At 44.3% G+C, this 12681-nt stretch overlaps 1 protein-coding gene across 1 annotated transcript; it reads left to right on the forward strand.

The window, feature by feature from the left end:
• The first annotated feature begins 5082 nt into the window (after positions 1-5082).
• LOC141104793 (uncharacterized) lies at positions 5083-11989 on the forward strand. The gene is made up of 7 exons (XM_073594546.1): positions 5083-5167; positions 5393-5512; positions 5703-5837; positions 5924-6047; positions 6506-6603; positions 6718-6853; positions 8646-11989. The coding sequence occupies exons 2-7, from the start codon at positions 5417-5419 to the stop codon at positions 10019-10021; spliced, it is 1965 nt and encodes a 654-aa protein (XP_073450647.1). The 5' UTR covers positions 5083-5167; positions 5393-5416; the 3' UTR covers positions 10022-11989.
• Positions 11990-12681: the final 692 nt, after the last annotated feature.

A 12681-nucleotide genomic window follows, 5' to 3' on the forward strand; every position in this document is an offset into this window, starting at 1 on the left:
TGTGGATCCACCGATCCAAAAGATGCTTGCTGGTAGGCGCTGATGATGATTTTCGATGGTCCCTTCTGGGGCGACCGTGGGCAACCGTAGATAAAGGATGGTGCTCGGATCCTCAATGGATGGATGGATTCACCTTCACAGTAAGCAAGCAGCTGGAGGATGTAACTTTCACCACACCAAGTATGGGTTCATGTAGAGAAAGGAAAAAAGTCTCTATGTAGTGCATGAATCAGTAAAGTAAGGTTTATTGAAAACCGCCCAAAAAAAAAAAACGCATTCTTTACAAACAGCGAATAAAATGGATAACACTGACACTGTGGTGAATGTGTCCACCCTTTCTGGTAAGCGTATTTACCCCTTCCATTTTCGTGTGGATTCTCAGCACATGGAGACCACTTATGTGATTTAAGCACACCATCTACATATGTTCCTCCTTTCTTTCACTGGAAGTACCACGTTGTTTATGTTGATGAACTTTTATTTCACTATGGACACCACCTCCAGCCACTGGAGTCTGTTTTTTCACTTCACTCAATGTGATTTTTAACTATTATCATGTCGAAGGATTTGCTGTTATACACATGTTATAGGTACATGAGGTGCTAGTCCACTCCTTCGTTTTCATTATATTTAGCGCTGCATTTATTTATTTTTTTCATTTTCATTGCACAGTTACTTCAGTGGTGATGCTGGCTGCTATTTTGCTCATATGACTTCTCTCTAGTAGCGCAACGATATTTATCTAATGATCGTTAGCTTAGGAAAGGCGTTGTCTTCTTACACTTCAAAAGACTGAAAAAACATTTTCTGTACTGCCTTTATCTAAAGCAGGGGTCTCTAAACTGCGACCCGCAGGCCAGATGTAGTCCTTTGCTTGTTTTTATCCAGCCCTTGAGCATTATTTCTCCCACAGACACTAACAATTGGGTATTATTCCTCTCACTGACACCAATGATGGCTCACTATTCTTCTTACTTACACCAGAGATTGGGAACTCTTTCTCCTACTGACACCAATAATGGGACACTATTCCTCCCACTGACACCAACAATGGGACACTATTCCTCCCACTGACACCAACAATGGGACACTATTCCTCCCACTGACACCAACAATGGGACACTATTCCTCCTGATACCAGAGATGGGGAACTTTTTCTCCTACTGACACCAATGATGGGGCACTATTCCTCCCACTGACACCAGAGATGGGGAACTAATTCTCTCACTGACACAAATTATGGGGCACTATTTTATCCCACTAACACCAATGATGGGGCACTATTCCTCCTACTGACACCAACAATGGGACACTATTCCTCCCACTGACACCAACAATGGGACACTATTCCTCCCACTGACACCAACAATGGGACACTATTCCTCCCACTGACACCAATGGTGGGGCACTATTCCTCCCACTAAAACCAATGATGTAATTTTATTATTCGCACTTGCCACCAATCGTATGGCATTTTCTACCCCCCACTGGCCACAGTCCGGTTCTCCTTATCAGAACTATTGGCACCAGCCAGTCTGGAAGCTTGGGGGCAAAGCCACGCCTCAGAGGAAACCCAGTGTATCCTGCCTGTGGAGAGAAAGTGTAGCAAGATGGCAGGCGGTGCCTGAATTGCAGAAGGTGACACTGGTGGATACTGGTGTGTGGCTGGAACATTGAGGGGGATTCACTCTTAGATTGATTGAGGGGATGGAGAGGCTGTGTCCTGGCTGCAGGAGACCCACCGCAGTGGTCAGTGCCTGGATCCGGTGTGGGCACTGCAACGAGCCAATAGCAAGCCTGACAACGAGCAAGCAGGAACCACTTACCTACAATGTGGACCCGCAGTCAGGTCTTTGTACAAAATAGCCGAAGAAGTCTTGGAAGATTAGCCAGATTGGGGCCTGTGAATGGCCGCAAAAGGTGGGGCTGAGTCTCAGAACCAAGATACCCCTGAGAAGATGAGCGACACCTGTGAAGTAAGCTGAACATTTGTCTTGGCTTACAGCCTGGCTGGAGACCTTGTAACTGACAGCACTGCCCAGCCGGAGCCAAAAGATGATCCCATGAGGCCGGCTGTACCCTTCCACCCTGTCAACCCCACCTGGAAGGAGCCGGTGCATGAAGACAACTCATCTTCAGTTGAGACAGAGGAAAGTGGTAGGACAATAGATTGGGCTGCAGGCACAATTCGGGCCCATAGATACTGAGTGGGGAGGAGCGGACATCTCATGGCAGCTCAGAAGGAGATTGGGAGTGGAGAGACTCTCAGGAAGATGTGGAGGTGCTTTCAGAGGTGTCAGATATGCCAGAGCCGGCTGAAAGGGCCAAAGGATCCATGCAAACCCCTATCTGTGTCTGGCAGAACAAACCGTCCAAGACCCGGACCAGAAGCCCTGTGTATAGGCAATGGGTAGTGGTCACCTCATGCCAGGGAGCTTCCAAGGTTCTCCTGGTTCCAGGGGGTGGTGCGGCGAAGGACAGCGTTAGAAGGGGCCTTAATTATCCATATGTCCCACAAAACATCATGAAAGTCATTGAGAACTCATGTGCACAGTGGGGGGATGACATGGTGTGGTACTTCATGCATGTCCTCAAACCATTACAGGGACACCATAAGGAAGAGGCTTGGACCCAGTTCCAGGACATTTGACAGGAATGGCGGCTAGGAAGAGCCATATACAGTATAAAGACCGGCTGGTGATTGTCAAGGCCGGACGGCCAACCAACATTTCAGCTTGATGTAGCAGGGATGGACAGCAAGTGCGCTGCAGCAAGAACCTGCTACTCCTTATTTTAGACAGACTAGGTTGGCCCCGTTCCTTACTTTACTCTCAGTGATATTCTTGAAGAAGATCTTTGGGTGAGGCCTAGTGTTGTGTTGTATTATCACTATGGAGGGGCTCCTTCTATCAAAAAACTCTTTACAAAAAAAAGTTTGCTTTTGTTGTTTCTGCCAGAAGGTATATAACCCCCTGCCGGTAGAATGTACAGATAGATAGAAAATTAACGTAAGGATTGTATCTCTGTTTCTCTGTTCTGCAGGAATCATTGTGGACGTCTCTACTCCTGCTCAAGAATTGGACTCTGGGACTTTCACTATGCTTTTGCCAGGGGACTTCTCTTTAGGGGGAGGTGGTCCGATGCATTTGTACATATGCTGTTATTGATAACCTTTGCTAGCTACTGGGACCAGTAGTAAGGATGTATATTATGTGATGTATATGGCTCTTTTTGAAAAATAATGGTATATTTTTGCTACTGCTAACCTATTTGTAAAAAGCTCTCCTTTTTCCAAGTTTGTTCCCTTTTCCCCTCCCTTTTTTATGCCCATTATCAGGGACAGTCCCTCAAAATCAGGAAAAGCCCCACCAAATCAGGGACAGTCCCTCAAAATCAGAAACAGTCCCTCAAAATCAGGGACAGCCCCACCAAATCCATAACAATCCCTCGAAATCCGGAACAGTCCCTCAAAATCAGGGACAGCCCCACCAAATCCAGAACAGTCCCTCGAAATCAGGAACAGACCCTCAAAATCAGGGACAGTCCCTCGAAATCAGAAAGAGTCCCTCAAAATCAGGAACAGACTCTCGAAATCAGGAACGGTCTCTCAAAATCAGAAACAGTCCCTCGAAATCAGGAACAGTCCCTCGAAATCAGGAACAGACCCTCAAAATCAGGGACAGTCCCTCGAAATCAGAAAGAGTCCCTCAAAATCAGGAACAGACTCTCGAAATCAGGAACGGTCTCTCAAAATCAGAAACAGTCCCTCGAAATCAGGAACAGTCCCTCGAAATCAGGAACAGCCCCTCATAATCAGGGACAGTCCCTCGAAATCAGAAACAGTCCCTTTGAAATCAGGAACAGCCCCTTAAATCAGGAACCATCCCTCAAAATCAGGGACAGTCCCTCCAAATCAGGAACAGTCCCTCAAAATTAGGGACAGCCCCACCAAATTCAAAACAGTCCCTCAAAATCAGGAACAGCCCCTCAAAATCAGGAACAGCCCCTCGAAATCCAGAACAGTCCCACGAAATCAGGAACAGAGCCTGAAAATCAGGAACAGTCCCTCGAAATCAGGAACAGCCCCTCATAATCAGGGACAGTCCCTCAAAATCAGAAACAGTCCCTTTGAAATCAGGAACAGCCTCTCAAAATCAGGAACAGACCCTTAAATCAGGAACCGTCCCTCGAAATCAGGGACAGTCCCTCCAAATCAGGAACAGCCCCTCCAAATCAGGAAAAGCCCCTCCAAATCAGGAACAGTCCCTCAAAATCAGGAACAGTCCCTCAAAATCTGGGACAGCCCCACCAAATCCAGAACAGTCCCTCGAAATCAGGAACAGCCCCTCAAAATCAGGGACAGTCCCTCGAAATCAGAAACAGTCCCCAAAATCAGGAACAGACTCTCGAAATCAGGAACAGTCCTTTGAAATCAGGAACAGACCCTCCGAATCCAGAACAGTCCCTCGAAATCAGGAACAGCCCCTCCAAATCAGGAAGAGCCCCTCAAAATCAGGAACAGTCCCTCCAAATCAGGGACAGCCCCACCAAATCCAGAACAGTCTCTCGAAATCAGGAACAGACCCTCAAAATCAGGAACAGTCTCTCAAAATCATAAACAGTCCCTTTGAAATCAGGAACAGCCTCTCAAAATCAGGAACAGCCCCTCCAAATCAGGAACAGTCCCTTGAAATCAGGGACAGTCCCTCGAAATCAGGGACAGTTGGAAGATATAGTATTGTTTACCATTCAACAACAAGCTTAGTGCCTATCCTGTGTTATTCTTCTCAGTGTTAAATCTGACTATATCCACCGGACACTCAAGAGGGAAACAAAAACTCCATTTTACTTCCCATAATCTTGTCTTAATATAACTGTTGTTTTTCAAATTATATTTTCTGTTCTTTAGTTTTCCTTATTCATCAGTTTTCAAACAAAATCAAATCCATTTTATTACATTTCTTTACTGCTAAGTATTGAAGACCAACGTAGACGTCAGTTTCTATATTCTCCAGTAGGAGGACATATCACATATTGTCAATGGAACGCAGAGACAGGAAGTCATGTAAGGTGGAAACAGGAAGTGATGTCACATATAAATAGGAAGTGTGGAGGGTGAGTCAGAAGGAAGTAGAGAGAGAAGACGTTGGAAGTGGCAGCAGAGGAGGTAATAAGATATTATTTTATATTTACACCCAGTAACCCCCCGTCATGTCCGTCCTCTTCCTCCATAGTCACCGTGATGTCTTTTATCTCCAACAGATGATGTTACCCATATACAATACATATAAAGCGATTTGTCCAACTATCCAGAGCCTCTGTCAGAACTTTTTGCAGACATTATTCATCCCAGTACAGTCCAGATAATTCTCATTTTATTATCTGTCTACAGAGAGGAGAGGCCTGTATAGATCACATGAGCTACTCAATGAGGATGGAGAAGGACTGGAGTCACATGACTGAGAGGATATGGAACCTCACCCTGGAGATCATCTACCTGCTGACCGGAGAGGTGAGGAGGATTCTGGGAGGTCACATGATATCACTCTTATCTCTATTAATAAAACACAGACCTGACCAGAGAGGTGAGGAGGATTCTGGGAGGTCACATGACATCACTCTTATCTCTCTAAAGCACAGACATGACTGGATAAGAGGATTCTGGGAGGTCACATTACATTTTTGTTGCTCTTTCAATGCAGAGTTTTCCTTCGGTGAAGTCTGGTGACCATTTAACCATCACAGTGCCTTCACCTCATTCCCTGAAACTCAAGAGAAACAATGACAAGAAGATTCTAGAAGTCACCAAGAAGATAATTGATCTGCTGACAGGAGAGGTGAGCGGTGCCGGGAATTCTGGGACATTATCCAGTAACAGACAAGGGATGTGTCTGGATGGTGACTGTATCATTGTGTGTGTCAGGTTCCTATAAGGTGTCAGGATGTCACTGTCTATTTCTCCATGGAGGAGTGGGAGTATTTAGAAGGACACAAGGATCTCTACAAGGACGTCATGATGGAGAATCAGCCGCCCCTCACATTACCGGGTAAGAGGAGACTTTATTGTAAAGGAGAGAGCAGTACGGAGGGTCCACCTAGATCCCCCATCATCTGATAAACACATAGAGGTTGGTTTACTAAAACCAGAGAGTGCTAAATCTTGTGCAGCTCTGCATATAAACCAATTAGCTTCCAAGTTTTTTTGTCAAAGCTTAATTCAACAAGCTGAAGTTAGAACCTTACCATGCACAGCTGCACCATATATTGCACCCTCTAGTTTTAGTAAATCAATCCCATAGAAACAATTAAGGATGAGCTTTGGCATGTATGCGCACACCCCACGTGCAGAGCCCACCAGGAAGTCGGCACTGCTCTGCGCTAATCACAGGCAGTGAGACATTTCCCGATGCCGAATTCCTGGTGGGCTCTGCATGTGGAGTGTGCGAACACGCCGGAGCTCATCCTTAGAAACAATGTATTCGGTCAGTGTGTGTGTTTCCTACAGATGGATCCAGTAATGGGAACCCACCAGCGAGATGTCTCCATCCTCTGTATTCCTGGGATTCCACACAGGAAGATCACACCATCCCTCACCATCATCAGGTAGATAGGACTAAGCATGTAGACCTAAAAATGTATTCTAAGCTATGAGAGCTATTCTTCAGTGTAGTCTCATGACCCTTTTTATCAATATGCTCTATCATATTTGGGGTTTAGGGTGAAGAAGTGAAAGAAATCAAAGCTGAGATTAAAGAAGAAGAGAGGTTGGTGAGTGGAGATCAACAGTCTATGGAGGAGGGGAAGATGATTAGGAAAAGTAAACAGGAGGAATCTTCTCTACATATGGACACAAGTAAGTAATAAACACGAAATGTAAAAACCATTTACATTTTCACTTTACTTCTATGAGTATGAAGTTTGTATTTACATTCTTACATGGGTTGAAATATAATATATGTCCACTGAGTTCACCCTACAAAAAAAAAACCTCATGTTCCCAACAAATGAGGAGGAGATACTGTACACCATATGAAAGGTCCATCTCCATTCCTCAATATAATGTCATGTTCCCAACAAATGAGGAGGAGATATTGTACACCATATGAAAGGTCCATCTCCATTCCTCAATATAATGTCATGTTCGAATCCCAACCACGACACTACCTGCCTGGAGTTTGCATGTTCTCCCTGTGCCTGCGTGGGTTTCCTCCGGGTACTCCGGTTTCCTCCCACACTCCAAAGACATGCTGGTAGGTTAATTGGATCCTGTCTAAATTGGCCCCTAGTATGTATGAATGTGAGTTAGGGACCTTAGATTGTAAGCTCCTTGAGGGTAGGGACTGATGTGAATGTATAATGTATATGTAAAGCGCTGCGTAAATTGACGGCGCTATATAAGTACCTGAAATAAATAAATAAAATGTTCCTAACAAATGAGGAGGAGATACTGTACATCATATGAAAGGTCCATCTCCATTCCTCAATATAACGTCATGTTCCCAACAAATGAGGAGGAGATACTGTACACCATATGAAAGGTCCATCTCCATTCCTCCTGGAGGATGTTCCAGACTTGGCTACATGTCGTTAAGGGGTTTTTCTTTACCATGAAAATAATTCTGTGATCATCCATCACAGTTGATTGCTGTATGAACATATAACAACATATATGAATCCTTAATGTAATGTTTGAACAATACTGTTGAGAACTAGGTGCGCAGAGAGAGAGCAAACGGAAGCAGATCACACGAAGCCCGACGCACATGCGTCTTTTGGGGAGCTTACAGACAATAGGGGAACTGGTCCATAGTACAAACAGAAGGCACAACAAGGGAGAGGGATCTTCAGGACGGCAATCTGGGACAGCAAAAGGGGTGATAGTCCACAGGGGGGTTAGCAATCCAGGACACACAGGCAGAGATTGGCACAGCAGGGGTTACCAGTCCTCGGTACACAGGCAGAATGGAGTTTGGCACAGCAGGGGTTAACAGTCCTTGGCACACAGGCAGAGATTGGCACCGCAGGGGTTAACAGCCCTTGGCACACGGGCAGAATGGAGTTTAGCACAACGGGGGTTAAAGTCCTTGGCACAAGCAGACCTCTGACACGGTAATAGTTAAAACGGAGTCTCACCCATTTTTTGTGTTAAAAGTCAGCAGCTAAATTGTCCCACGGCCCAGCCAAGCGGCCCCTCGAGCCTCGGTTCTCTCCCTCTCCTCTCCACAGCGCCGGAATTGCTACTGTGTGGCACCTGGCTGTGGCAGCTTGTGGCTTCACAGCCAGGTGCGCATGCGTGAGTCGTGAGTGGCTGGGCAATCTTCTGGGACCTGTGACATGTCCCAGAAGATTGCAGGGAGGGAGGGGCTGCCTAGGAAATCCGAGCAGAAGTAGGAAGCTGGGTGAAGAAGTGAAAGAAATCAAAGCTGAGATTAAAGAAGAAGAGAGGTTGGTGAGTGGAGATCAGCAGTCTATGGAGGAGAGGGAGATGATTAGCAAAAGTAAACAGGACGTTTGGTCTGGGCAGGAGGGGGAGTTTAAGTGCCCGGTAAGCAAGTGGTTAAATGTAAAGCGCTGTGTAAATTGACTGTGCTATAGAAGGACCTTGAAATAAATAAAATCAAATTTGAAAAATTGTTCTCAAACAGGTAGGCGCTATGTCTGGAATACCTCTGAGGGACGTCTGATCTTATCTCGGGATTATAATGGCATCGCGCAATATTCTCCCGAACGAAATCCCGTTACTCAAGAAATGGATCACAAGCCTTACCATTTGGAAAGATCGATGGATCCCCCTAATCCTGAGGAATCTTCTGATAAATCGCTTACTGTTACCCCAGATATAAATCTAAGATCTCAGAATACGGAGAGATCAACCGATCCATCTAATCCCAAGGAATCTCCTTCAAGCCATGAAGGGGTTCACACGGGAAAGCGTTCGCTGTCCCGTTCGGTTGGCGGGAACTCTTTCCCCGAAAACAAAAACCTTCTTAAACAGAGAATCGACACAGAGGAAAATCTTTATCCGTGTTCAGAGTGCGGAAAAAGTTTCAGCGACAAAATAGGACTTTTCAGACACCAGATAATTCACACGGATGAGCGCCCTTATTCGTGTTCGGAGTGCGGGAAATGTTTCCACCGGAAAGGACAACTTATTTCACACCAGAGGAGTCACACGGGTGAGCGTCCCTATTCATGCTTGGTGTGCGGGAAATGTTTCACTAACAAAAGAGTGCTTCATATACACCAGAGAATTCACACCGGGGAGAATCCTTTTTCATGTTCAGAGTGCGGGAAATCTTTTAACCAGAAAGGACATTTTCTTAGTCACCAGAGTATTCACACCGGTGTGCGTCCCTATTCGTGTTCACAGTGTGGGAAATGTTTCTTTCGGAAAGGAGAACTTAATAAACATCAGAGAATTCACACTGGTGAGCGCTCCTATTCATGTTCAGAGTGCGGGAAATGTTTCATTGAGAGGGGAAGTCTTCAGAGACATCAGAGAATTCACACAGGTGACCGACCTCATGCATGCTTAGAGTGCGGGAAATGTTTCATTCAGAAAGGACAACTTGATAAACATCAGAAAATTCACACAGGTGAACGTCCCTATCCATGTTCAGAGTGCGGGAAATGTTTCATTAACAATTGGGATCTTCTTCATCACCAGAGAATTCACACAGGTAAGCGTGATTTCTCGTGCTCAAAGTGTGAGAAATGTTTCTTTTCGCAAAAAGACTTATTTAAACACCAGAAAATTCATACAGGTGTTCGTCCTTATTCATGTTCAGAGTGCGGGAAATGTTTCACTACAAATCAACAACTTTGTAGACACCAGAGAATTCACACAGGCGAGCAACCTTATTCATGTTCAGTGTGTGGCAAATGTTTCAGTGACAAAGGAAACCTTGATAGACATCAGAGGATTCACACAGGCGAGCAACCTTATTCATGCTCAGTGTGTGGGAAATGTTTCAATCTCAAAGGAAACCTTGTTAAACACCAGAGGATTCACACAGGCTAATACTCTCTTGTTTTCATGTTCGGACTGTGCAAAATATATTTTTGGAAAAGATGTGGTAACATTTGACTAGTGGCCCAGTTTAGTCTATAGAACAATTGCCTGATTAGGAAAAATGATGTGTTAAAGGGGTACAGCCTGGTAAGTGAAATTTTTGTTACAATTGGAGTGCATTGAGTTAAGTTTTCTGCTGCTTCTTATACTTCTAGGAGCTAGGTGGGCAGCAAAGGTAGGAAGCATGCTGGCATACATGACAATAAATGGGGCAACAAATGAGAAAGTACGACAATACATGTGTAAAAAATGTGAAATCACAGAAATACATGGGAGCAACAAATTGGGGAATCAGGATAATACACGGGGTGACAAAATGGAAATCGCGACAATACACGGGGCAACAAAATGGAAATCACAATACAAGAGGCAACAAATGGGAAAGCACAACGATACGGGGAGCAACAAATGGAGAAAACTCAACAATGTACAGGGCAACAAATGGGAAATTATGACAATACATGGGGTAACAAATGGGAAATTACAACAATACATGGGGCAACAAATGGGAAAATACAACAATACATGGGGTAACAAATGGGAAATCACAACAATATACAGGGCAACAAATGGAAAACTACAGCAGTACATGGGGCAACAAAAGGGAAATCAGACAATACTGTACATGGAGTAACAAATGGGAAATCACGGTAATACATGGGGAAACAAATGTGAAATTACGACAATACATGGGGCAATAAATGGTTAATCACGACAATACATAAGGCAACAAATGTGAAATTAGATTATACATGGGGCAACAAATGGAAAATCACAAAAAACACATAACGAATGGGAAATCGTGATAATACATGGGGCAACAAATGGGAAAGTGCAACAATACACAGGGCAACAAAAGGGAAATCACAACAATACACAGGATATAAGGACAATACATGGGGCAACAAATGGGAAAGCATGATGATATGGGGAGCAACAAATGGATAAAATTTGACAATACACAGGGCAACACATGGAAAATCACAACAATAAAAAGGGCAACAAATAGGAAATCAGGACAATACATGGGGTTACAAATGGGGAGTCAGACGATATGTGTGGCGACAAGTGGGAAATCATGACAATACATGGGGCAACAAAGAGGATCAGCTCATGAATCGGAGGATACTTGGGGCAGCAGATGGGAATTCACATCGATACATGGGGTAACAAAAGGGAAATCACGATAATACATGGGCCAACAAATGGGAAATTGCAATGATCCATGGGCCAACAAATGGGAAATCTTGACAATAAATGGGACTACAAAGAGGAAATCAGGACAATACATAGAGCAACAAATAGGAATTCACGACGATACATGGGGTAACAAATGGGAAAGCAGACGATACGCGTGGCAACGAATGGGCAGTCACGACAATACATGGGGCAACAAATAGCAAATCACAGCAATAAATGCGGCAACAAATGGGAATTCACAACGATACAAGGGGCAACAAATGGGAAATCACGCTAATACTTGGGTCAACAAATGGGAAATCACGCTAATACTTGGGCCAACAAATGGGAAATCCCGCTAATACTTGGGCCAACAAATGGGAAATCCCAAGGATACACGAGCCAACAAATGGGAAATTGCAATGATACATGGGCCAACAAATGGGAAATCGCAATGATACACGGGGAAACAAATGGGAAAATCATGACATCACACGGACAGCCATACTACTACTCAGGCAGCAAAGGAACAATGGAAAAATATAGGTAAGATAAACAGGAAACACAAAGGAATATCCAATCCAACGAGGACTTCTCTTTCATCAGTGGACTTCTTTATTATTTTTTTCTTCACTTCATTGCTCATTTTTATTAACTGACAAAACTGGCTTTTCATTGGTCCAGACACTGCTTAATTATTAATACATTTTATTTATATTAAACTTCAGTTATACAAGATATGATTGCCTGATAAAGTTTTATTGTATGTGAATTACTGATTCTGATTTTCTAAAATGAAACCTAAAGCTCCACACTTTGCTTTTTTTGTGAGTCCTGTTTTTTTTTTTTTTTTTTTTCTTTTTTGTTTGTTTGTTTTTTACAAATGACCATAATTATTACATAATTGGTGTTTGGAATGTGCTCAGTTCACAGAGAGTCATCCATTATTGATTTATTCGTGAGATGGAAAGTCCACAAGGTTATATACAGTATACACAGGTATATGGAGTTATAAAAAGGACTTGTCAAAAACTTGTGTTGTGTCTTTACTTACTTTTTTAGTGAATGGGTAGGGGGTACTATGCACCCCCTACTCATTCACATGGGGGTGTGGGATCTGGGGGCTCCCTTGTTAAAGGGGGCTTCCAGATTCCAATAAGCCCCCCCCCCACAGACCGCCAAAACCACCAGCCAGGGTCTTGGGGAAAAGGCCTTTGTCTCCATTAACTTAGGAGCAAGGTGCTCTGCCCCCCCCCCCCTTGTCTCAAAGCACCCCCCCATGTTGAGGGCATGTGGCCCAGTATGGTTCAGGAGGGGGGGCTCGCTCATCCCCCTTTCCTGGCCTGCCAGGCTGCATGCCCAGATAAGGGCCTGGGTACGTAAGCTTCTTTCTGAGCTCCTGGAGTTCTCGGAGGGGATGCTTATTTTTG

The sequence above is a fragment of the Aquarana catesbeiana genome, linkage group LG08 (assembly GCF_042186555.1).
Source record: "Aquarana catesbeiana isolate 2022-GZ linkage group LG08, ASM4218655v1, whole genome shotgun sequence".
Lineage (NCBI taxonomy): Eukaryota > Metazoa > Chordata > Amphibia > Anura > Ranidae > Aquarana > Aquarana catesbeiana.

Excerpts from the sequence above, each read along its gene's own strand:
- LOC141104793 (XM_073594546.1), top strand. The coding sequence starts at position 5,417 with ATGAGCTACTCAATGAGGATGGAGAAGGACTGGAGTCACATGACTGAG. Across the intron at positions 5,838-5,923 it reads TTGATCTGCTGACAGGAGAG|GTTCCTATAAGGTGTCAGGA; the intron begins GTGAGCGGTGCC and ends TGTGTGTGTCAG. Across the intron at positions 6,604-6,717 it reads CCATCCCTCACCATCATCAG|GGTGAAGAAGTGAAAGAAAT; the intron begins GTAGATAGGACT and ends TTTGGGGTTTAG.